The sequence below is a fragment of the Crocodylus siamensis genome, chromosome 4 (genome assembly GCF_052110815.1).
Source record: "Crocodylus siamensis isolate JL-2025a chromosome 4, ASM5211081v1, whole genome shotgun sequence".
NCBI lineage: Eukaryota > Metazoa > Chordata > Crocodylia > Crocodylidae > Crocodylus > Crocodylus siamensis.
The window spans coordinates 232,154,457-232,179,746 of record NC_143398.1 but is presented as its reverse complement, the minus strand read 5'-3'; the positions used below and the strand labels follow the sequence as shown (position 1 = coordinate 232,179,746).

The window sequence follows — 25,290 nt, the reverse complement described above, 5'->3', positions numbered from 1 at the left end:
AACTCACCTAACAGCATGAAAGAGATGATGGGGCAGTCTGAATTACCTCTTCCTTCTGGAAACACTGGTCTTTTGTGTCAGAGTTTGGGTTACTTAATCTTCTTGTGACAGGAATGAGATTTCCCCTGTGTGACATCCACTGCCAGCAATGGATGCACAGAAATTTCTAGTGCCAAAGAATTAATGTACTGATCTGCATAATCAAATCCCCTAGATAAACACAGTCATTTCCGCCCCCCCAGTATTATCAGTCTGTAAGATTTCATATGTACTTCTATTTATCCAAAATTCATGAACATGTAATACTTAGTAATAGTTTTACAATGAAGGCATCTTAAAGTAGCCATGAAAACCTTCACTGCAGGAAATTTTCTAAAACAGAAGTAATCAGTTTTTCTTTTGACCTGTGTGTAAACCAGGAGGAAAATCAACACAGTGCAATCAGTATTATACACAAAACATGCTCTGCACTCAAATTTAAATCACTTATACTGCTTTTTTTAAAAATGATAACACTTTGAATTATATTATCCTCTTGTTTACATATATAGAAACCAAACAGATTGTAAAGGTTTTGTTTAAAGTTGAATGCACTAAAAGACTCATGAGTCATGATATTAAAAAGCATTTCTATTCACTGGCACAAGATTCCTGCACCATTTAAATTGAACCTGTTTGGTATGCTAAGAGATGTGTATATAGTTTAACAAGTATGTTTAAGTCTAAGCAAAAGAGTAGAGCCATGGCTCATCAAAGAATACCCTTGAAACAAGTTACTGCTGATAATAATAATCATGGTTACGGTAGAACAAGGACATGTGATTTTTCTTCCTTCCACTCTTCTTTTTCAGGGCTTTTTTAATTTTATATTTGTAAATGTATTTAATTCTATCAATAATTTGAGTATGTAACTGCATGAATGTATAATTAAACATTATATAAAATACATTATAAACATTCAGGGGTTAACAACCTATGCCCCGCAGAATCTTTGACTCCAGCCTGCAGACATGGGGTTTGGGCAGCGGTTGGTGTCGAGGACGCTCTTTCTGTGCTGCCATGGGGATGCATGCCAGAGGCAGCTGTTTTCCCCTTGTGCCCTAGGGAAAAGTGCCAGCTGCGGACTCTTTCCTCATACCGCTGGGAAGACGAGCGGTGGTTGTGGCAGGGCACTAGTGCCTGCCTGCCTCTGACCCCAGGTGGGGTGTTCCAGCTCACAGCCAGAAAAGGTCGCCTACTCTTATATAAAATAGCAAATGGAGGGTGACAGATCCAGAAGTATGAAAGTGAATTATTAGTACCAGTCCCATTGACTCTGGTACTTGTGCACCTACACTGCCACAGCAGATTTAACTTTCCTTTTCAAAATTTCTTCTGTTAAATGACTTGGGTATTCTGAAAAATTCCACTTTTATTCCTAAATCACATGTGTACTTTTTGGAATTTATAAATGTTTGTAAGGAACGTAAAATTAGTCAATTCTGATTCTCTAATGAATTTTAAATAAACCAAATAATTTGAAAATAAGAACAACCTATATGGAGAATGGTCTGTATTAACTGACAAAGGATCTGGGACTCTATTCAAAAACATCTGGCTCATATATCCTGCCTGAGAACAACCATGTGTGGCTCAAGGAAAACTATAATGTCATCTTCACTGGTTTGGAGACAGCCGTGGTTCTCATTGTAAATGGAGGAGTCAACCTGAATATGGCTCCTTTTAACCATTCAACCAAACCATTCAAATAATTTTATGGCCCTTGGCCCTAATTCAGAAATGTACTTAGGAACAAACTTAGTGCTTTCATCAACAGGGATGGACACAAGTAAGTGCATTTCTGAAAGAGTATAATTTATTGAGGTGATGCTCCAAAAGGTAGACATAATGCTTTCCCAATCTAACACAGTTAAGTAAAATTATTAGGAAATGCCTTTCTTAAAATCTTAAAAATGAATTAGACTTATGCAGGAAATATCTGGTTAGAGGATGAGTTAATTTCTGATGTCTCCAATTTTTAATTTTATTTTTCTATGCAAAATAAAAATGAATTTTCTGAAACCCAGTGAAGAGGAGTATTTGAGCACTTAGTCTTTTCTTCTGCCAATGCATGTTCCTTTTCTTCAATATATTCCTCAGCACTCAGTGCAGTCTAGCTGTGAACAACTCAAATAACAAGCTTGCAATCACCTCCTTTGAGAAGCTATGCAAGGGCCCAGTTTTTGCCTTCAGGTACATGTGGTGATTTCTGTAAGAGTTGCACATGATTTCATGCAGGCCAAACTAATGTCACCCAGGCCAGATTCTTTCCTCACGTGCCCTTTGAGTCAGTGGCAATTACATGCATATAGCTAAGGGCAGAATTTGTTCCCTAAAAGAAGCTTCTCAGCATAAATAAACTTTAATTTAATTTCCACCACCAAAGTCAGATTTTCTGGCTCAAGCTGAAGTGCTGCTAGGCATCTTGTGCCTAACTGGAATGGTAGTAGGGAAAAATAGGGGACAGAAATGTAATTTCATAATAATGGAATAGGCCAAGGCAAAATATGCTAGAAAATTTCTGATTGTTTGAGAATGGCAAGTGAGACGGGGAGATTGATCATTTTATGTCTCGATCCTCAATGGCTTCCTTTCACAAAAGGCCCCAAATTGCTGTAACATATTCATGTAATATATTAATAGCACAACCAAGATGAAAAAGGTAAAAACAGTGATTTTCTTCTCACAGAAACTCATGCTTTGTTCACTACCAGGTGCATTATTATAAAATTATGATGAGAGATTTTACCCTACAGATAAAGACCATTTATCATACTGAAAAAGCATCTCAAAAAGTAAGTTTTTTCTCAGTTACACTTTTCTCTCAACACAACATGCAGTCAGTTTGGCAGTGTACACTTTCAGTTTCAACAGCATCAAAGTATAGATTTTATATTTCATAGACATCAGGGCTGGAAGGGACCTCGGGAGATCATCGCGTCCAGCCCCCTGCCCAAACCCCAGCGGTCGGTGTCGAGGACGCTCTTTCTGTGCTGCCATGGGGATGCATGCCAGAGGCAGCTGTTTTCCCCTTGTGCCCTAGGGAAAAGTGCCAGCTGCGGACTCTTTCCTCATACCGCTGGGAAGACGAGCGGTGGTTGTGGCAGGGCACTAGTGCCTGCCTGCCTCTGACCCCAGGTGGGGTGTTCCAGCTCACAGCCAGAAAAGGTTGCCTACCCTTATATAAAATAGCAAATGGAGGGTGACAGATCCAGAAGTATGAAAAGGATAACTGATATTTTTTTAATGTGTGACATCTGTCAGCTGTCATTTTGTGCTGACATTTTTGCAAGAAGAAAAACATTATATAATTGCACTGAATATAAATTGAACAGATTCAACTTTCCGAGACCTCTCCTTACCTGGAGGAGGAGGTCAGAAGCTGGTTTGACTCTTTGTTGGAAAAGTACACTTAGTGTCCGATTCTGTTGCTCCAAATCAAAAACTCTTGTTTTCAGCTTTATGCATTCCTCCCTTAGATCCTACAGGGGAGTAGAAACAAGGAAGATTAGAAAAAAAAAATCTAACAGAAACATCTGAAATCTCTCTTAGAATATGGCACATAAAGAAAAGGCAAACAGACAATTTATGAAATAGCAAAATAAATGGGAAAAATATGCCATACCATTTCTCCAGATTGTTTCATCTTCAAAGGATATTTTGAAAACTTTGAAATCAAAAATATTAGTCACAATATGCATCCTTCTGCAGTGCTGTCTCAATCTAAAAAGGGACTTTGCCAGCAGTGTGTTTTATTGTACCAACATGACTGCAAAATCTGTCAAAAAAATATAAATCTGCCGGAAAACTTGGGCAACAAGATAGGCCATGTAAGCTACACTACACAAGGGGTAGTCTGGTGGCCCCTGGAGGCATTCATGTGCTGTCTGACCCGCTTCATGTTTGCTCTGGAGTAGTACCACGACACCACTGTTGCTAGCTCAATAGCATTCACTGCTACATCGGGGGTGGTGCATTTCTTCCCTGCCCACTGTCTCTGAGCTTGCCACATTTGAGGTGGCTAAGCTGCAAACATAAATTCAGTGAGGTTGTTACAGTCTTGTCTGGGGAAATCCATCTTAGTGCGAGTCTAAATGAAAGCTACCCCTTGTACCATGTTGTTCTAGGGTGGGTCATCAGAAGTAGAGATTGTACATGAGACCTCTGGATCACAAAGCATGAACAGTCACTGTCTGAGTGAAAAGGCTCAGGGCGTTTAGCTAAAGTCCCTATAGATTCACAACCTTCTACTTATTGCTTAGAGAAAGTTCAAAGCACCACATTGTTATGATACACCCATTCCTAAAGTCTTCATTGCTTGTACTGGGTTAATTCCCCTCCCACATAAGCTGGGTCACAGTCCAAAGCAGAGAAATCAAATAATCTATAAAATTAAGCGTGTTTTGGTTTGCATTTCCCCAGCCTGACCATACACCCTGCAATATCTCAGTTAGATCTGATGATGCAGTGTTGTAACTGAAGGAACTCACTGCAACTTGTTAAAAAAAGAGCTGCCCAAGCACAAAAATTTGTTCCTAATAATACAATGGGAAATGTACTCTGGTATCTTCCACGGAGGGGGAAGGCGCAGTGGGGTAACTTTAATTTACCAAAGAGTAAGAGCAGGCCCAGGCCAGCGTGCTGCAATTCACTGTCCTCATATTAAACTGTTAGCTTGCCTATGCCATACAGTTTACTGAACATTGTTTTTCATCGCCAGAAGTAGGACCCCATTGCTTTGGCAATAAAGCATGTGAGACTGAGCAGATGAGCTGTCCAACATAAATTAAGCAAGTGCTAAAGAAATCTGCTGGGTCTAGGGCTAAATGTATATCCAGATATTGGGAAGGGCGGGGAGGGGTTGCAACCACTATGGTGCTTGCTAGCCAAAAAATATCCAAATAAAACTTTCCACTTGAGCCATAACTGATGTAAAAGATCAATGTTTTATGTTCTGCTACCACAGATGCTGCCCAGACAGCATAAGGACTGCAAAGTCACTAGCTAATGCTTATTCTGAGAGCTGCTGTGGCATCTCTGGTACCGCTGGTACGCAGGCCATGAAATACACATAAGCTCAGCCATGCTGATACATATTCCATCAGGATCAAAAGGGAAGGGGAAGTAAGAAACCAACATTTCCCCAATAAAAATGACAAAAGTAATGTGCAGAGAAACTTTAATAGCAATTTTCTAAGTGGGTTTTACAAATAATAGAAAACTAAATGATATTCTACTTTAAAAAAAAAAGCCTTTGGTATTGCCTGCAATAACTTCACTGCTCCATATCACTCCACCTTCTGTACCGGGTGCTACACTTCCTTTCAACTTCTTTTGTTCCAATGAAATTTAGAACTGTTCAGTTCCTGGTACTTGGAACTGATATATATTTGGGCCACGCAAGTACACAAGCAATGGGGAATAGGGCACAAGCAATTACACTGGATATATTACACTGTATTTATTTTCTCCCTTCTGTATGGTAGACCTGAGGTGTTTGTGAGTGCATCTTGACAAAGCAACTTCTAATCATTAGGCCATAAACTGGCCCTTGGAATAGCTGACCTGAAAGTATATTTGACTGCCAATTTCTGATGAAGGCATAAGACTTGTTTTAACTGGCCATTTGAAGGAAAGCAGGCTTCTGCTCTACAGTGGACTTCGAAAGGATTCAGAGTAGAATTTGATTCACAATAACTGTACAGAATCATATGATGCAGGTGCTAGTTTACCTTGCTGGACAGGAGACCTCTGTGTAATAAAAATGTACCTGCAAAAATTAAGAAGTGGGTAAATTTAGAATGTGTACGGACATTCACTTTCCCAGGAGAAACTCTCCTGGGAGTGATTTAAACCTGGTTGTTCCCGGGGTATTTTTCTCTTGGAGTGGCCATTTTTGCTCTGGGAGAAAAATCCTGCACATCTGTACACTCATGGTTTCTCTGGGGAGAGCAGTGACTGTCTCAGGAGAAACTGAATGTCTGTATACCATTTTAGTGGTGCTTGTATAAACAGATAGTCCATGTGTACATTTATTGCCCCTCAAAAAGGTAACCACTTTGCTCTGTTCCCTAACATTAGAACAGTTGCTATCCTTTGATACTGCCTGACTTTATTTTCATCAACTGAAAGTGGAGAAACAGGCCTTTGGCTTCCCATATGTTTGCCTGTCAAGAGGATTAACAATATATTGACCCAATAGAAGTACACAGACCTGGTAAGATAACTCAAGAGTGAGAAGTAATAGCCAGAAGTAACCAAGGTGTTTGTCTGCAGCCATGCCCGTTCTTAGCAAGTGTGCTGTAGTTAGCACAGAGAATACGAAAAAGGTGATGACAATGAACCAACTTGTCCAGAGACTACTGGAAACATTTTGAAGTATCTTTGGTTACAAAGGTACCAGTGGATGAAGTAAATTATTTTTCTGGGCAAAGTAGTAGGGTAGTGCTTATTTTAAATAGGCCTCAGGCTGCCCAAATTACTTATTCAGTGCCTTCTAAAGTGACAAGCAGGCGATGATATCTTTTATTTGAAATGGAGTGAAATCCGAAACCTTTAATTGTGTGAGTGAAAACTCATACAGTGCTAATAACTCTCTTGTCTATGACCTCACATGGGGCAGTGTGGCATAGGCTCATTTGGGGAAGGACAAGCATGCAGGCTCATTTATAAAACTCTCATAAATAATCTAAGAATTTAAAACAGAGCCTTGGCTGAACCTGTGAAGTATAAAGATGCAACTGTGCTGAGTGCAGTGAAGAGGAAAAATGATTCACAGAAACCGACAGTTTAAAACAATGCTGTAGCCTTAACAATGCCTCTGCTCAAACTTTTTCTTTTAAGTTTTAAACTTCGAAGTTTTATGCAGCTCAACATTTTGGCTCTCTGCTGAAGAATAAGTGCACAATTGAAGATGGCAGATTGCTATCCAAGATACTGTAAACTATGCCAGACCTAGTGACATTTGCAGAAAAAAACTGAAAAAAAGCAAGAATAAAAAATTAACATAAGAATATGTATGTACCTGGTTTTATTATTTTAAAATTATATAGCAATTACTTAATATGGTACCTCAAGTTATCTTCAGGAACTCATTATCTGAATTCCAGAGAGCAGAACTAATGGAAATTAAGAAGGCAATACCAGAGGTATCAGTCTCAGGTACTTTTATAGTATTCATTTCATAGATTTCATAGACATTCAAGCTGGAAGGGATCCCGGACAATTATCAAGTCCAGCCCCCTAACCCAGGGGCAGGAAGTAATCCCAGCAAGATAAACATCCACATATGTCTTGAAGGTGTTCAAAGTGGGGTGCTTGAACCACCTCCAGCAGCAGTCTATTCCAAACTTTGGGGGGTTTAGACAGTAAAGAAGTTCTTTCTTATGTCCAACCTGAATCCGATGGGGAGGAGTTTGTGACCATTTGCTCTTGTCATCCCTTGGGGCACTCTGGTGAACAGATGCCCCTCCAGATAGGTGGCCACCAGATCACCCCTGAGCCTGAGCTTTTCCAGGCTGAAGAGTCCCATAGCTCTCAGCCTCTAATCATAAGGTCTGTTTTCCTGACCTCTCATCATGCACGTGGCTCTCCTCCATACTCTCTGAAGCTTCTCCACATCCTTTTTGAATTATGGTGCCTAAACTGGACGGAGTACTCCAGCTGTGGCCTCACCAAGGCTGAGTATAATGGGAGAATGACATCCTGGGATTTGCTTGAGAAGCATCTATGGATGCAAGCCAGCATTTTGGTTGCTTTAATAGCCGCAGCATCACACTGAAGGCTCATGTTTATCTTGTGGTCAATTGTGACCCCCAAGTCCTTTCATCTGTAGTGCTAACCAGCATAGCACTGCTGAGCCTATAAGCATGCTGCAGGTTTTTCTTCCCAAGGTGGAGAATCTTGCATTTTTCAGTGTTAACACCATCAGGTTCTCATCTGCACATTTCATAAGCCTGTCAAGATCCACCTGGATCATCTTCAGGTGTAGATGCTTTACCCCAGAGTTTGGTGTCATTGGCAAACTTGTCCAGTCCGCTTCTGATACCAATGTCTACATCACTGATGAAGATGTTAAAAAGTATAGGCCCTAGGACAGTGCCTTGAGGGACTCCACTAGTCACAGCCCACCATTACAATTTACTTCCATCAACCACCACCCTCTGGGTGCTACTGTGGAGCCAATTCCTCAGCTAGTGGATCATGGTGAGGGCGAGGCTGCAGTTAGCCAGTTTTGCCAAGAGGTGATCATGGGATACCAGATAAAAGGCTTTTTTAAAGTCAAGATATATGACATCAATCTCTTCCCCTTTGTCCAGGTGATAGGTCACCTGGTCGTAAAAGGAAATGAGATTGGTCAAGCAAGACCTACCTGCAACAAACCTATGCTGGGTATCCCTCAGGATATTGCTGTCAGCTAGTCTGTTAAGGATGGCCTCTTTGATAATCTTTTCCAAGACCTTTCCCAGGATAGAGGTCAGGCTGATGGGCCTGTAGTTTGCCAGATCCACCTTCCTCCTTTTCTTGAAGGTAGGCATAACATTGGCCTTCTATTTTTATTCTTGCTTTTACATACTACAGGTAGTCAGTGAAGATTTAAAATGAGAAGTCCATGGGTGAGAGACAGACCGGGGGTGTGGGGTGGGGGCCAGGGGAATGAATGTAGCAATTGAATAATGGAGAGGTACCTGGGGAGTCAGATGTCAGCCAGGTTATAATGTGTCATAAATCCAATGTCTATATTTAGTCCATGAGTTTTTGTATCCAGGAGGTTGATGAAGTGAAGTTCATAGGCTCGTCTCTGAGAAGTGTTTTGTAAATTCCCTTTGAGGATTAGAACTGAGAGATTGGAGAGAGAGTGGTTTTCTTGTGAGAAATGTGCACCCACAGGTAACTGGGTGTTCTTATCTTCGACAGATTTCTGGTGTGCATTCATTCTGGTGCACAGTTGTTGTTTGGTCTCTCCTACGTATTTTCCATCAGGGCATTTTTTGCTTTGGATGAGATATATCACATTTCTGGAGGTGCAGCTGCAAGATGCAGGAAGCAGGCTCTGTTGTGGGGTGTAATAATTGTGGGGGTTGTGGAGATGTGTTGGCAGGTTTGCATTTCTTGTCATGGCATGGTCTGGATCTATTTGGTGTGTTCTGGGCCTGAGGAAGTTTGCTTCTGGTGATGCGGTTAGCGAGGTTGGGTGCTTGTTTGAAGGCTAGGATGGGTGGTTCTGGGAAGATCTCTTTAAGAATAGGGTCTCTTTCTAGTATGCAGGACAATTGTCTGAGGATTTTCCATATGGGTTCAAGGGAGGGATGATATGTCATGACCAGCGGTATGCGATTCGTGGGGGGGTTTCTTCTGTACTGCAGCAATTCTATACATGGTATCTAGGTGGCTCTTTCAAATGTGTGAATTATCTCTCTGGAGGAGTGTCCTTGTTGGGTGAAAGGCTTTTTAAGATTGGTGGCAAGGTGAGGATTGTCCTTGTTGGGTGAAAGCCTTTTTAAGATTGGTGGCAAGGTGAGGATTGGACAAGACAGCATTGGAGCCTTCTCACCAAATGGTGAAAGGTACTCATAGCCATTACTGCCACCTGAAAATCCAGGTGTAGTGAGGGCTGCAAACCTGATTGAGGGAAGGCTGAACCCATTCAGTGATAGATTAGATACCCTTATTACCACAAACCACAGATTCTGGCAACCACCATCACTTCTGTTTTGTCTGGATCCAGCTTCAGTTGGTTCACTCATATGCAGTCCCCAACTGAAAGTAGGCAGAGGATAAGGACGGAGACTATGAAGTCTGGGTCAGATGAGAAGGAGAGATAGAGATGGCTGTCACCAGCATACTGATAGCACCTCATTCCAAATCTCTGCATGGTCTTGCGTAAGAGTCTCATGTAGATGTTGAACAGGAGTGGCAACAAGATGGAGCTCTGGAGAACCCCACAGGAAAGATCCCAAGGGAAAAAATAAGCACTTGCTCATTACCATTGCTCATTAAGAGCAATTTTGCAAAAAACCCACCACACTGCATAAATACATTTCATGGTTAACTGTATCAAAGGCCACTCAAAGGCCTTAGTAAGCTCAACAGGGCACTATTTCCCCTGTCAATTTCCAAGCAAAAAACTGTTGCAAGGCTATTTGCACAGTCTTTGTGCTATACCGGGACAAAAGTCAGACTGATAAAGGTTCAGCAATCTGATAGCATCCAGATGTGCCTTGAGTGGTCAGGTGACCACCCATTCAATTATCTTACCCAAAAAAGGAGGTTGGAAACAGAGTGATAGCTGGCTGGGGAGTCAACATCAAGAGATCATTTCTTAAGTGAGGAAAAACACTGAATATTTCAGCAGACCCTAGAGTGAAGAATATGGATATTCTCTAGCATCTCAGGATGGCATGTTGGATCCACACATCATGAAACAGATCTATTATAGACTGTAAACTTCAATTTCACAATGCCGATCCAGGTCTTAAGAAAACCTCCAGCCTTATTATCTCAAAATAATTTTGTTGTTTTTATGACTTCTTAAATTTCCCAGATGTAAAACTTGCTGTTTGTGGAGGAAGAAAACCCATATCATTTTGTTGCATAAAGTGGTGAATTTTTGCTCTGAGGCTAATTCAGGACAATTCTCAAATGTACACATTTTTTCCATATTCCTGGTGAAAAACTATGCACATCAGAGGAACTCTGTATGTATTATAACAAATGATATACTCCAAAAGTGCACATTTAAGACTATAATTCCGTCTCAAGGTTTCACTGACATTGATAAATCACTCAGGCTCTGCTCTCTCGGTTTGTGTCACCAGCATCCCTCAGTGGAGTCACAGTTTCCTCATATAATGTTGTGTGTACAGTACTTTATTTCCTCCATTACAGAATACACTTAATTTAAACAAAAATTAATCCTGGATGTGTAATTTCAAGTCCACGATAAAACACACACAATACATGTTACTGTGCATTATTACTCTTCTTGAATCTTTGAAAACTCTCTGCTTCTCTTCATGCCTCTCTCGACCCCAGAGGTGTGTTACCTCACCCTGCCATGACTTGCTGCATCTTACTGCTTAGCAGGACTAGAGTAGATTTACCTGTTTACTAGTTATTACTTGGATTTGTATAGCTACCAATTTGTGACCGACTCAAATAGTCCAATTTCCTATTAAACACTATTGTTTTCCTGTCCTTTCTGGTAAAAAGACCCATATGAATGCTGTTAGAAGTACTGTAACTGTTATTATTTATTAACATTTAGAAGAGTACCCATTTTCATCATTCTGTGGATATTATATTAGCTGGTATTACTCAGTAGTAGGTAAGCAGCTGTTACAGCTCAACAATACTAAGAAAATCACTTTACTAAATATATTTAAATCCATTTTTATTATATCCATGTGAGTTCCTTGGCTTCTAGTGGGTCTGGGTATTTTCACTGCTAGGGAAATATGTTGTCATCAACATGTCTGCCTCCTACTGCAAAGAGATTCAGCTTTTCTCCTCATATGGAAAACAGCAAAATGCTTCCTAAATGAGAGATTACTATATTGAAAGCAACCCTTCAGCAAATACGTCATCACCTATGTTTTGATATTACAAAACAAATTAGGTTTCATGTTTATACTCAAGGACTAGCCTCTGTTTCCAGTTAAGATACACAAAATAATAAACTCATTGACTTTGGCCTTCCTTTAGCGTAGCTGAAATATTGTTCACGATGGGTAATGGTGACAGCTCCGGAGACTGCATTCCTGTAACTATACAGAGAATATAGTATGGACAACAAAGTGCAAACTTCCCTATGCAGCCCTGGCTTATATCTGAATTGCATAGATCATTTCTAGGTTTTAGGTTGTAGGTTTTTTTGTCCAGAGCTCTGTAAAGTGGTATTCTGAGCACAGAGCCAAAGGCTCAAACCTATAAGACACAGTAGTGGAAAACTGAGTAATGAATCTCCATCTGCAGTAGCAGGTGTAGAGTCTTTCTATGGTCATAGCTACTGAGTATAAAGATGCAGAATACATTGTTAATTCCTCCCACCATTTCTCATTTGATTTTGTACAGTCTGTAAAACCAATGACTCCCACACATATACCTGCAAATCCCTTCTGTGCACCCGCTGTAGAGCAGACATACCAGAAAGCACAATTCCACAGGACAGGGAGTGGGAAGGGAAAGAACCTCTTCCTTCACATCTGTTATACTATATGGACATGCACGTATACCGCGGCCTTCCCACTGCCCCTTATGGAGCGCAGGATCTCCCATTTGATCCTTACGTTCTTTTGAGAGAAACAAGAGGGCCAATTAGTGACAAATGCAATAATGTTTTCCTAAATTGGACTCGGAGAAACAGGAACTGGACTAGGAGAGAGAACTAGCCATTGTTGAGCCATCAGATGGGAAGGACATTCAGGTCTTCCTGACTTTAGACAGGAATATTCTAAGTATTTAATGGCATGCAATGATGTATTCCATTATCTATCTTCTGAGGTATCCAGGTTCATAGATAGTTGTTGTTGTTGTTGTTGTTGTTGTTGTTGTAAGAGGAACATAAGCTATACCTTGAAATTTTGCAGTTGTGTTTGTGAAATTTGTGCGTGCATTCTTTAAAAAAAAGGTCTTATGTCCAAATATACATCCTCTTATTCAATGGTCAGCATCTGGCCCTTTACAACATGTCATAATCAGAGAAGCAACTCACCTTTTGAGTAAGTAGAGCTTGAACAACCTGATTGGCGACCTAAAATAAATAAAATAGATGAGTATATTATATTGATTTTTTTTGGCGATGGATATACTCTTTTTGAGGAACCTCACTGTTTTGCCCCACAACACTCACCCCTAAATAAGAATTGTTTATAGAGATGTCTATAATGTAGGTTATAACATGTAGCCTCAACCCCATTAGAACGAATCTTAAAAACTCCAGAAAGACATTATAGATGTTTGCTTTACTTCTCTAATCTAAAGCAGGAGGGAGATGACAATGACAATCAGAGGGTCATATTTTTGGCTAGTATACATGAGCATAGATGTAGTGAGTTCAGAGGAGATAAAATGCATCAGCTGAGGATATGGTCATGAATGGTTTCATAAAGCTTAATTGTTTCTTGATTCAATATTGACAAAACAGAACATCTATCATGACAGGCAGATACCATAAAGTGCCACAGAAAATTAAAATACCTACTGACATCAAAATGTGGTTGGGAGGCATTCACAACACACAGTCTAATTGACTTGAATCAGATTACATGCCATTGATTAGTAGTACTGTATATTCAACAGGGAATTTTTAAATTTATTTATTTTGTACAAACATCCTCTCATTTACACCTGACACTGAGGAAAAAAAATATTTTCTCTTGTTGATGCCTTTAGATAAATGTTTCATTTTAGTGCTGCCATAATCAAATGTAATTTGAAGCTGTACATACACATATTGTCACATTTGCAATATGTTTGTTCAAATTCCACTCAGCAATCTTATAGATGGGTAACATAATCAGAGACATAACTAGCATGTATCAAGAGGCTCCAGTTACGATTTACAGTACAATTTATTTTTTTTAATCTTACAATATAACACACAAGGCTGTCCTTTGGAAGTGCAAATCTGCACTGACTCTCCCTAAAGGTAGTCAATTTTTAAAAAAAAATAAGACTGTTCATGTGAGTTGAGTCAGGAACAGAAAGCTGAAGCTAATTTATTTCTGTAAATAATTCCATTCTTTTAGATCCAGAAGTTGCATTTGATTCATATTCTCAAAAAACTGCCTACTATCAATTCTTTTCTCAAACTAGTCCCTAACTTAAGGAAACCTGTGGAACAAGGGTCACATATAATAGCTCTATACATGATTTAACAGAAGACACAGACTAATAATAGAACTGTAATAACCCACAGGACTAAATATGTTATCTTTGAAATCCACGTGTGTTGCCCTATGGGCTTTTAGTCCACATCCAACAGTGTTCCTTCTGGCATGTACTTCCAATGTCTGTTTGCTCTACCTGAAAATTGAACAGACCACATCTAATACATTATGTCTTTACTTCTTGACGTGGAGTTACTTTAGCAAGAAGGACTACAAGGTTCTTTGACGTGTGTACAAATCACTAGCAACAAAATTGCCTACAAAATTTTCTCATGGCTTTATACTATACTCAGTACTGCAAATGGAATAATCCCCCAGCTGAATACCATTTTCCAATGTGGGTGACTGAAGTTAGGCATCTCAATGAAAGCCGCTTGATATTCACAGCTGCTAATGACCCACAACTCATACTGATCCCAACAGGAGGGGCGGGCACTCAATTTATCTGAACATCAGGATGCCATCATATTGTTTTAAGCACTGTAGCTGGAAAATTCTGTCCCTGTAAGATTTTTCAAGCATAGTGCTCTGACTGATATTTTAAAGCAGAGGCGATGGACTCAGACAGGCTGGAAGTCTGCACGATAGGACTCTACAGCAACTGTTGCTTATTTAGGAATTGCACTGAAGACAGTCACCAATTAAAGTAATATCCACATTCCCAGAGCTTAAATGTTCTCATCCTTTTCCTCTAATAAAGTCTATGTAATTATATGTGGAAAAGGGAAGTATTTGCTAACTGCAATCATACCTTGTACCTGTACTGCTATCACCTGAGAATGGCAATAAATTAGAGCATGCAGTCACATGCTTGTGAGGTCAATACAATCCTTATTTTTTTTAATGGGAAATCTTAGCTTACAGCCAGATTTTATAGGTAATGGATAACCACTTTAGTTAGAACCACTGGTGCTTAGTAAACTGCAGATCTTAAAATGACTTTGCAAGTCTCATTGTTAAAACAGAAAAAGCACAGAATATAATACAGAAGTCCTGTTATACATTAGACAGCAGTGCCAGCCTTCACTTTATTTGCCTTTCCTTACACTGCCCCACAACTAAATATTTTAGATTAATTTTCTTTTTGTGGATCATAACACAAGAGATAAAAGAGTATGTTACACGTTTTCCTTGCACAGTTATGTTTGCAAAAATATATTATGCCATGGTTTGGAGAGGAAGTAGCAGAAATAATGAGTCAAACTTATGTGAAAAAATATCGGTGTCACTTATTTTTGAAATGTCTGCTGTACTAAGCATACATACATTTGCAGAACCATTTCTCTCATGTATGGCTTTGTGCAGCATTTACAAATTGCAAATGTATTGAACAGGAATTTAACATATTTTTCTATAATTCTCAGAGTAATAAAATGAATATTGGAAAAGCCGCTATATTTTAGGTCAACTAATTGAAACGTATAACAACATTAATAAGGCATAATTTAAAGCTATCAACTACCACTAAGGTGGTAATTTGTATGATTTCCTATACCTTGGTATAGTCAAGCTTGACAGCAATCCTAGCTGGCACAATTATGTGAATAAACATTATACTACTTCTTGCCCATAAACTGACAGTCAAATTACAAAATAGGAAACTAGGATTAAGCATGTAAAACTCAAGCCCCAAAGGTAAAAGAAGATAATCCTGTTTCTTACATTATGTTTCTAGAGACAGGAGAGATAGGTTTACAGTATATTTCTGAATCTTAAACAAATGAACTTTTTCTGGTGTGGACAGCATTAGAAAGCTTCAATGATCTTTACTTTCAAATACTATTTCAAAGACGTTATATGTGTACTTTAGAAATGGGTAATTAATTTAAAATCTGTGAATATTTTGTAGAATTATTAAAGAATTAAGCCCTTTAAGGTTTGCCATTTATGAATAGAGGTTTGGTTGAGTTTTATTGTGAAAATGTTCACAGTGTCATAGGTTTGCCAGGGACCCCATGGTTTATCTAGTTCAACCCCATGCACAAATGCAAGATGCACAATTCCTAAATTATCTCAGATACATGTTTATCTAGCCTCTTCTTCAATGAAGGTCATGGAGCATGAGTTTTTTTGTGACGGGGCAAATGTTCACACTGAAAGATTAAATGTAGGATATCAAATGAATGAAGAAAAAACTACAAGGAATGACTGAATGATAGAGATGAGGAGGAGAGACAAAGGATATAAAAGACTACATTCACAGGTTTTGAAAATGAGATCTAGCAGGGTTTTTGCTTCACAGAAAATTAGAGGTCGTTTGATTGAAATTTTGCTTGGTGCTTTTGTGTGTACTGAATCTGCATACATACTGGGGAGCATTACTGATTAGGGCGATGATAGGGAAACAGCTTCACAAAACCTTCTGCTGGGGATGCATAAGTGGTCAAAGGCAGACTCCACTGCTGAGGTTGAAAGCTTACTTTCTGACTAGGTGAGCATGGCTGTCTTGCCCAACCCTCACCTGCACTGATTTACAGAGGAAAGCTCAGCTTTGAAGAGCCCAGTATGGAAGAACACTGACAGCTCCCTCCAACCAGTCCAGTATCTTATAGCCCATCTTTGCAATCACTAGTACTCTGATTTAAGGGCAAAGAAATGTCTGACAGACGACAAAAGGCCCTTCAGTGTGGGTTAGAGCACAGGAGGATGCAATGCACACTGGTTCAGAATTTTCCTTTCAACCTATTGAGATCATACCATGATAGATATATACCTATATTGTCTGCCTGGGGAAAGATGCCTGAGTCTTTCTATGGCTAGGGACAGGCATTCAAAAAACTGGACCCTGAATTGATTCAATTTTTCCAGGTCAGTCTAACCTGCCCAGATTGAACCAATTTGCAACTGAATAGTTATTAATTTTTAATGCAGGTACATGCCTGCAGTGGCTCAGGCCAGAAGCCGGGAGGATGCTAGAGTTTCCCCTCGGCTGTAGGGAAGCTGTGTTGGGGGAGGGGTGGCTAGCCCTGGCAGTAGCCTCAAGTGAACTGGCCAGGGAGGGGATTTATTTCTCCCTGTCCCAGTGGCATTGACCTGAGCTGGGGTCCACCTGGTGCTTGCCCTTTGGGCCACACTCCTGCCCCTTCCTGCTCCCACTGTGGCTAGGAAGCAGAGGGGCAGAGCCAGCCCTGCTCTGCTGGAGCAGACAGGCCAGCCCAGCCCAGCCCAGCAGAGTATGCCAGGATGCTGGGGGACTCTGGTTTAACTTAAACCAGGAAGGGGTCTGGGACAGAAGTTGCAGAAACCAGTTTGAACTCAGTCAGTTAAGTCTGATATTACATTCAACTAGATTTATCTCAAACCAGCTTCAGCCATTTTGAAACTGGTTTATATGCACTGAACTTATGTTCTGTTACAGGTTTAAACCCCGACAGCCAGCACAGGCCTGTTGTGGGTAGGTCGTGTCTGACTAACCTCAACTCCTTCTATGACCAGGGTACTCACCACCTGGATAAGGGAGATGAGGTCAACATCATTTACTTGGACTTTAGAATTTTCACTTGATGTCCCGTGAGGCTCTCAAGGTAAAACTATGGGACTATGGGTTCAACAATTCAGTGGTCAGATGAGTGGGAAACTGGCTTCGGGGTCGGACCCAGAGAGTACTAATAGACAGATCTGTGTTGCCCTGGTGGAAGGTAGTCAGTGGGGTCCCCCCAGGTTCAATACTTGGACCAGTGCTTTTCAACATCTTCATCAATGATCTGGATATGGGGGTGAAAAGCACACTGGTAAAGTTCGCCGCTGACACTAAGCTGTGGGGAAGCGCAGCCATGCATCAGGGTAGGCTGATGATCCAGGCGGACCTAGACAGATTAGTTAGATGGGTGGACCAGAACCAGATGCTGTTCAACACTGAGAAGTGTAAGGTGCTTCATCTATGGAGGAAAAATCCACAACAAATTTACAGGCTCAGTGGTGCTAGGCTAGCTAGTCTAGCTAGCACCATGTCCGAAAGGGACCTGGGGGCCACAATTGACCATAAAATGAATATGAGCCACCAGTGTGATGCTACAGTTAGCAAAGCAAATGATACGCTGGTGTGCATCAACCAATGCATCTCAAGCAAATCTAAGGAAATTATTCCCCTGCTCTACTTGGCATTGGTGAGGCTGCAGCTGGAGTACTGCATCCTTTTCTGGGCGCCACTTCAAGAAGAATGTGGAGAAGCTTGAGAGAGACCAGAAAAGAGCCACTTGTATGATTAGAGGCCCGAAGAGCAAGCCACACAATGGAAGGCTGACAGTTATGGGACTGTTCAGCCTAAAAAAGAGAAGATTCTGGGGGGACTTGGTGGCAGCTTACAAATATATCAGGGGTGAGTATCAAGGACTAGGCAAACAACTGTTCAGCAAAGCACCCGAGGAGGAATCCAGGGGGAACAGTCATAAACTCCTAGATGAACATTTCTAACTGGATACAAGGAAAAACTTCTTCACAGTTCATGTGACCAGAGTGTGGAATAGACTCCCAGCAGGGGTGGTGCAGGCACCTACCCTGGAGATGTTCAAAAGAAGACTGGATGCACACCTTGCTGGGGTTATTTGATCCCAGTGGTCTTTCCTGCCCAGTCCAACCCAATGATTTCACAAGGTCCCTTCCAGCCCTAAACTTCTGTAAATTTGTGAACCAGTTTCTGATCACTTAAACTGGTTTACGTGTAACTTCTGTCCCTAGCCTATAAGGCTAAGAATTTATTGGATCCAGGTACAACATGTTTGTAAGCAACCCAATTCCCTATGGGCAACTAAGAATAATTGTTATCATGGACTGGGAAATTCTCTAGCATATGGCTGAGCTACTGAAATCTGGACACTAATTACAGCCTCTGGTTTCTGGTCCTGAGTGGTGAAGAACCTGCCAGAATCCAACGCAAAGTAAGGTCCAAAGAAGAAGAATTCAGCAGGAAAAAGTTGGGCTGTTAATAAAAATCCTGAAGAGGGAAGCCTCAAGCCACAGCCTTAGAAAACAGACATTTTTCAACAAAAGGGGGACTCGCTAGTGATAAAATTGTGGGAAAATTCCTTATCCAACATGGTGATCAGAAAGCCTGGAAGGGTTTCTCACACATAATCCTTTATGGAGAAGACAGCATCCACAGGATGGAGAAAGTGGTATGTAGATTTGGCACATGAGAAAAGGGGTTGGCATTAGGACGCTCCTACTGAAGTGGTCTTCCTTGGTCACTAGAGATTAAAGAGCAGGGACTACAGGACAGCATTTGTTGAAGGACTGAGACAAAGGGGTTGGAGGGGAAGCACAGGGAAGGATGGCAGAAGAGAAGGTGGGTCACTACAGCCCCCTTCTTCAGTGGCCCCTTGAGGTCCCAGCATACACGGGAGCTGTGCAACAGCTGCTGGTCTGTACTGCCACATATTCTCTTCCTTGTTTTTTCATACCTGGAGTTGCCAACTCCCCCAGCATCTTCGGGTTTTATCAGTCACCTAGGGTGTACCCAGATCAGTGCACATGTGTGGTTTGCGGTGCCTCACACCTCAAGTGGAGGCCCCAGGGAAACTCTCAGGCTGCTGGCCAGAATGTCTACTCTCTTCTAGGTCCACTCCAGCTCCTGCAGCATGACATGGGCTGGGAGAAGCGGGGAATGAGCAGTTTGCACAGTGACGCATTATGCCCTGCACCACAGCACAGATGCAGGGGCATGTGCAGCAGCAAACAGCTGTGCCGCTACTTTTTGTGCCACTGCAAGTGCACGCCCCTGCATGTGGGGATGCTGCCCTAGGGGTTATCCACCAGGACAAAATGATGGTGTCCTCTTCATGTTAGCAGCATCTGATATCAATTATTTTTCTTCCTTGGCTTTAATGTAGAAGATACACCTTTCTTTTGGACCTTTTTATAGTGACAGCTATAAACAATGGAAACCCATGCTAAGGCCTTATAAACCCTGAGCCAGAGGCCACTACAATGTGCATCGCAGTCATGTAATAATTGATGAGTGAATTACACTCTCTAATTTTAAATGGCAAGCCCTAATCAGAAGCTAAGCCACACAGACTGGGAGGGAGGGAGTCTCCTGATTGCAAATATTGCAGCAAGAGGTTCATTGGTCAAGTGTTGTGTGCTGAAAGAGAACAGGCAGTGGGGAAAGCAGTTGTGCATTTGTGGACACACAGTGCTTTTGGTCTGGAACATGAAAGAAAGATAGGGTTTGGGATTTCTGAACAAGTAAATCACTTGCTGTTGTTTGTCTAGATCTCTATAAATACCAAAGTACACTAAACATACCCCTGACCTGTGGGGTCATTTTCTTCCCCTAATGAAATATAAACCTGTAAAGCCTGACATTTTGGCTAGCTTCTCAGGCCAAAGGACAAGAGTGTTTATGCTAGAGAAGGCAAGGTCAAAAAAGCGTGCCCTGCACTGGTAGTGCTAAGTATGACATTATGAGATGCCACTGGGCAATTATCTCATTAGATGGAGATAATTTCTAATGAGATAATAATCTCATTAGATTGAGATAATGAGAAACTGAAGAATAAATGTAAACTTTGTGAGTGAGAGAGGGAACCCTAGTATTAAGGTGCTACGTCATAAGACCTTTCCATTTAGCTTACCTCATCAAGGCACCTTTCATACTGTTGTCTTTGATTTTCATTTTCCAGAGCCAATGCTGAATTCTCTGCCTGTAGTGGGATACAACAATTGATGCAAATGAATCAATAGGTATGTTGTGTGGCATGTTAGCTCATTCAATTTCTTTTCCATATATATATTCTCAAGCTCCACAAACATCTTTTAAAAAATACCAAACATATTTCCTACTGAAGTGGTCTTCCTTATTTCCATAATTAATTTCCATTAATTTCCATATTTAATAAAAAGGCAAACAGTATTAGCATTATGAAATTACCAACCAAATACACTGCAATTTAAAAAATACCAACACTGATGTTCTAAGCATGTTTATGGTCTAGTTTTGCAAGATGAGAAAAAGCATGGCTGTGAAACACTGCAAAAAATATTTATACATCAGCTTTCCTGTTATGGTTAATTTATAAGCTGTGTGGAGAAACTAGCTGGAGAAAAATGGAATCTACTCCAGTGAGGGGGCAAAGTGAAAGGGAGCCCTTTACACCTTTTATTTCTACAATTTCTTATAAGCCATAACCCAGAGGCTGCTGTAATGTAGAACTGTGTATATAGTGCTCCTATAATAAGTGATGGGTGCCCTATACTCTGATCGGAAATGAATTCCTTAATCTGCTGATTTTACACATGTGAGAGTATGTTATTACAACAGTGAAAAGGAACTTTATAAATGAAATCTGAAAGTCAATTAATAAATTTTACTCTAACAAATGTCAGTTTAAACATTACAAAGTTTTCCTTGGCTTTAATCTGTCTGTAATTATCCACCACTCTCAGATTTTTGCATAATGCACATGAAAAAGCAGTACAATCTGGCCTTAAAATTTAAATTGCATTAAATCAATAAATTATTCTGCATAATTCGGCCTTCAGTTTGGGGAACTCTTGTCATAGGGAAAGAAGAATTCCCCAACTGTACCAGGTACAAATACATCAGCTTTAAACAAGGGCAGGGTTTCTGTTCTCTCTCTCAAAAATGAAAAACTGAAATATAAAAATTAAAGCTGGCTTTGAGAATCTTTGTGCTCTACATGCTTCCCACTCATAACTTCACAACATGTAACCATAACACCACAATCAATATTCAGATAATTACAACCATTACACAATTTACAATGCTTGCTTCACTTTTACTGCTCTGTCAATCCATAAAAGCTTAACGAATGGGATTCCAAAAGAATTGTGGTTAAGATAAAATGGTCACTATTTGGCTAATATTTGCAATTCTAGAGACAAAAGTTAAATGATGTAACCTACAGGGACAGTTTTAGTTGTTTCTAAAAATAATGCAATCATCAGCCTAACCACAGAAATCTGTAATTAGCTAATTTCAAAATAAAATATAGCTCAAGAGAAGATACTGGGAGAGAAAGGTAACTGTTCATAATTAGCTAGTATTTTAAAACACAGAGAAAAGCTAAGGTGAGAAGGAGGAGAGAGAGTAATATATGAAGATCACATATACATTTCTAAATAATTTTACAGAATCAACAGCACGCTTAAAAGGCACATGGAAATATACCTATCAGGAGAGAAAGTGAAATATCTGTATCCTACTGGAATCATAGAAAATAAACATTGATGCAACCTATGAGTACAAGAGAATCTAGAAGTTTCTGCAGAGTGCTGACACTTGACAGCATAAGGTGCAATCGTAACTACCGAACCAGAAGTACAAGTAAAAGCAGAAACCGGAGTAAGAAAAGAAGCAGTAAGAGCTTGGGAGTTGTACTGTTAAACAGCGCTTTGTGCCTAAGAGGCTGCTCCATGTTACAAGTTTACTCTTACTGGCACATACCTACAGGCTGCAGAATAAAATTTACCCATATGAAGTTACATCTTGATGGGTATAAGATAAAAGTCAATATCTTCCTATGAACATTACTCTGAAATGTACAACCAGATAAATGTCACCTTAGTGCTCTGACACAGTCATTAAGACTAAGTACAGACAGTCAAAAACCCCAAGGTTGAATTGATTCAGTCTTTGCAGGTTAGTCTAAATTGCAAAGACTGAACCAATAAGCAAATGAACAGGCATTCATGTTCGATTCAGGAAATGCAGCCACATGCCTGCAGTGACTCAAGCCAGAAGCCAGGGAATGCTAGAGCACGGCTCTCTGATACGTAGCCACCATGGGTTGTGCCTCTTCCTGCTGCTCCTGAGGTCTTTAGGATTTGCAGTCTACAATCACAGGACTCTGCAAGGTTGCTCATCACTTCCTCTTACTGCTTCTAGATGCCTCTGGGATTTGTAGTCCAGTTGCAGCCAGCACTAAGTAAGCCAGCAGGGCATGGCATCTCTGTACTTGGGGGAAGGTGAGTTTAACCCCTCCCTGGCCTCAGACCCCAGCCACGGTTTGCCTTGCAGGGCCAGTGAGGCCAGTGAGCTAGTCCTCACTGCTCCAGCCAGGGAACAGAGGGGCGGGGCCAGCCCTGCTTTCTGGAGTAGACAGCACAGCACTCCAAGGCTGTAAAGTATGCTGGGGGACTCCGATTTGACTTGAACCAGGAAGGGGCCTGGGACAGAAATTCTGGAAGCCAGTTTGACCTAAATCAGTTACATCTGATACTACATTCAATCAGGTTTATCCTAAACCAGGTTCAGCCATTTTGAAACTGGTTGATCTGCACTGAACTTCTATTCTCTTACAGGTTTAAACACGTTTCTAATCACTTAAACTGGTTTATATGTAACTTCTGTCTGCAGTCTAAAATGCTAGATTGTGCAATACTTATTCATGTTGGACATCTGCTCAAACAAGACCACTCTGGGATTAATCTTGATGAGTCAAGGCTCATCAACATTAATAGCTACATATGATCTATCTCTAAAATAGGACGTTTGAAAACTGTATCCATGTCTAGACTACAATAGCAACATGTAGTTGTACAGCGCAGAGAAAAAACTATCAGAAGAGTTCCCTGAATTTCTTCTAACCATCTTGTCTCATACTCTATGATATAGAAAAAGCATGGAAGCTAAGATTGCCTGAATCCTTTTGCTGAATATCAGATTTCAGCAACTATTTTTGATGCGTACACCACCAAAATTAGGAAATTCGAGTTTGACAGCATTAGAAATAAGTAGCACATTTTTCCTCCTAGCCAGCCACAGTGGAAACATCTGTATAATACGAACATTTTCACACCAGTGGCTTTCAATGTGTACTGAAGGGATGTAATCCAGTCCATGGTAGCTTGGTTTCTGTGCTCCTTGATTGCTGAGCAAATCATTCCCATTTATCTGGCATTTCTGTAATGAGAACTGAGCCAGGAAGGGAACACTTCACTGCCTTCATTTAAGACTGTTATACCAATCCCCGGGAGGATCAAAGACCAATAGTTTATATATACCATATAGCAACAAAACACTTAGTAGTAACCCAAGCTCACCCCCAAATTATATATATAGAAAACTGAGGGTAGAGCGTAGTTTAAAAAAACAACAACACAAATCTCCTTTTACAATAGGGAAACCCATGTGCTCTCTCTTTTGAAGAGGTGAATCACAGAGAATTCTGGAAGTCTTCCATCACCCTTGACATTCACGCCTTTCTCCCCAAGGTGTTCTCTAATGGGAATCCTAATGATCCTTCTGTCCTAAACCCCCAAGACAACTTCTGGCTAAGAAAAGCTTGTTGGATTCATGTGGAGTCAAACAGCATCAGTCCTTATAGCTATCTGACAAGGGGTGCATCTACACACTGCCGTATGGTGATGTTGTTACTGTCCCTTGCTTTAATACTCTCAAAAGGAAGTATTAAAGCATGGTGCAGTAACTGCCTGTACTGCACCATATCTGCAGTGCATGGTTATTTCTAGCAGCTACTTCACCGTAGTGGTGCACTATAATGGGGGAGTGCACTACTATGGTGAAGTAGCTGCTGGTCACGTGTAGACACCTGTGGACGCTATGTCGCTGTAGTGAATTGCTATGGTGACATAGTATCACGTGTAGATACGCCCAAGGAGTCTGTTAAGCAAACCAGTTTCCTCTCTCTAAGGAACTCTATTACATGGTGCCTCAGTTGCACTGTGTGTGTGCACGTGACAATACTGCAAGCTATACCTATACTATGTTATAACAAGTAGATGACCCCTACACATTAAAACTATGCCATGTTTACCATCCCCAGAAATAATGATAGAGGAATTCCATCTCCTTCTTCAGTCCCCACTTCTCACAGCCCTGACATAACTGAGGAAGAGAGTCCATAAATCAGAGGAAAGGAAGCTGGAAGATTACTGGAGACAGAACTCCCTTAGGTATCAACTGACTGATTTCTGCAGTGGTTTCTGGTTTTAAATGCTTTTGTTTTTTCATTCCAGAGATTTCTGCACGTTTTCCTTATGTCCCATTACATACAGAAAGATTAAAAAACAAAAAACAAAATACTAACTCAAACCTCCCGAAGCATGGCATACAAAATTAGAAACCAAAGCACATGCCTCTACTACTAACTGCTTGGACTGTGGGTAAGCATCTCCCTGTTGGGATGTTAGTCCCCAGTGTACAGTATGATTCAGTCAGCCGAACCTACTTTGCAACGTAACTTGCCATTAGATGAATCATTACATATTGCTTTGTAGGCTATTAAGATGCTACAATATTCTACTGATGCCAGGAGAGAGGATATGCATTTCAAATTGCCAAATTGGAAGAAAATGGTTTCTGCCATAGAACAGACTCCAAACAGAGAAAAAAACAAGGTTTTAAATCAGGGATTAGATAATCTAAGCAGCTTTCAAC

At 40.6% G+C, this 25,290-nt stretch overlaps 1 protein-coding gene across 6 annotated transcripts in view; it reads right to left on the bottom strand.

Moving 5' to 3' along the window:
* The window catches only part of NCKAP5 (NCK associated protein 5), a 702,047-nt gene that overhangs the window by 128,255 nt on the left and 548,502 nt on the right, over positions 1 to 25,290 (bottom strand). For 5 of the 6 annotated variants that reach the window (XM_090045889.1, XM_090045887.1, XM_090045883.1 and 2 more), the window contains 3 exons: positions 20,504 to 20,572; positions 12,752 to 12,790; positions 3,402 to 3,521 (listed from right to left, as the gene is read on the bottom strand). In XM_090045889.1, the coding sequence (XP_089902015.1) occupies positions 3,402 to 3,521; positions 12,752 to 12,790; positions 20,504 to 20,572 (228 nt within the window). Of the gene's footprint in view, positions 1 to 3,401; positions 3,522 to 12,751; positions 12,791 to 20,503; positions 20,573 to 25,290 lie in introns of those variants that run through there. The other variant, XM_090045888.1, reaches the window with a different exon arrangement.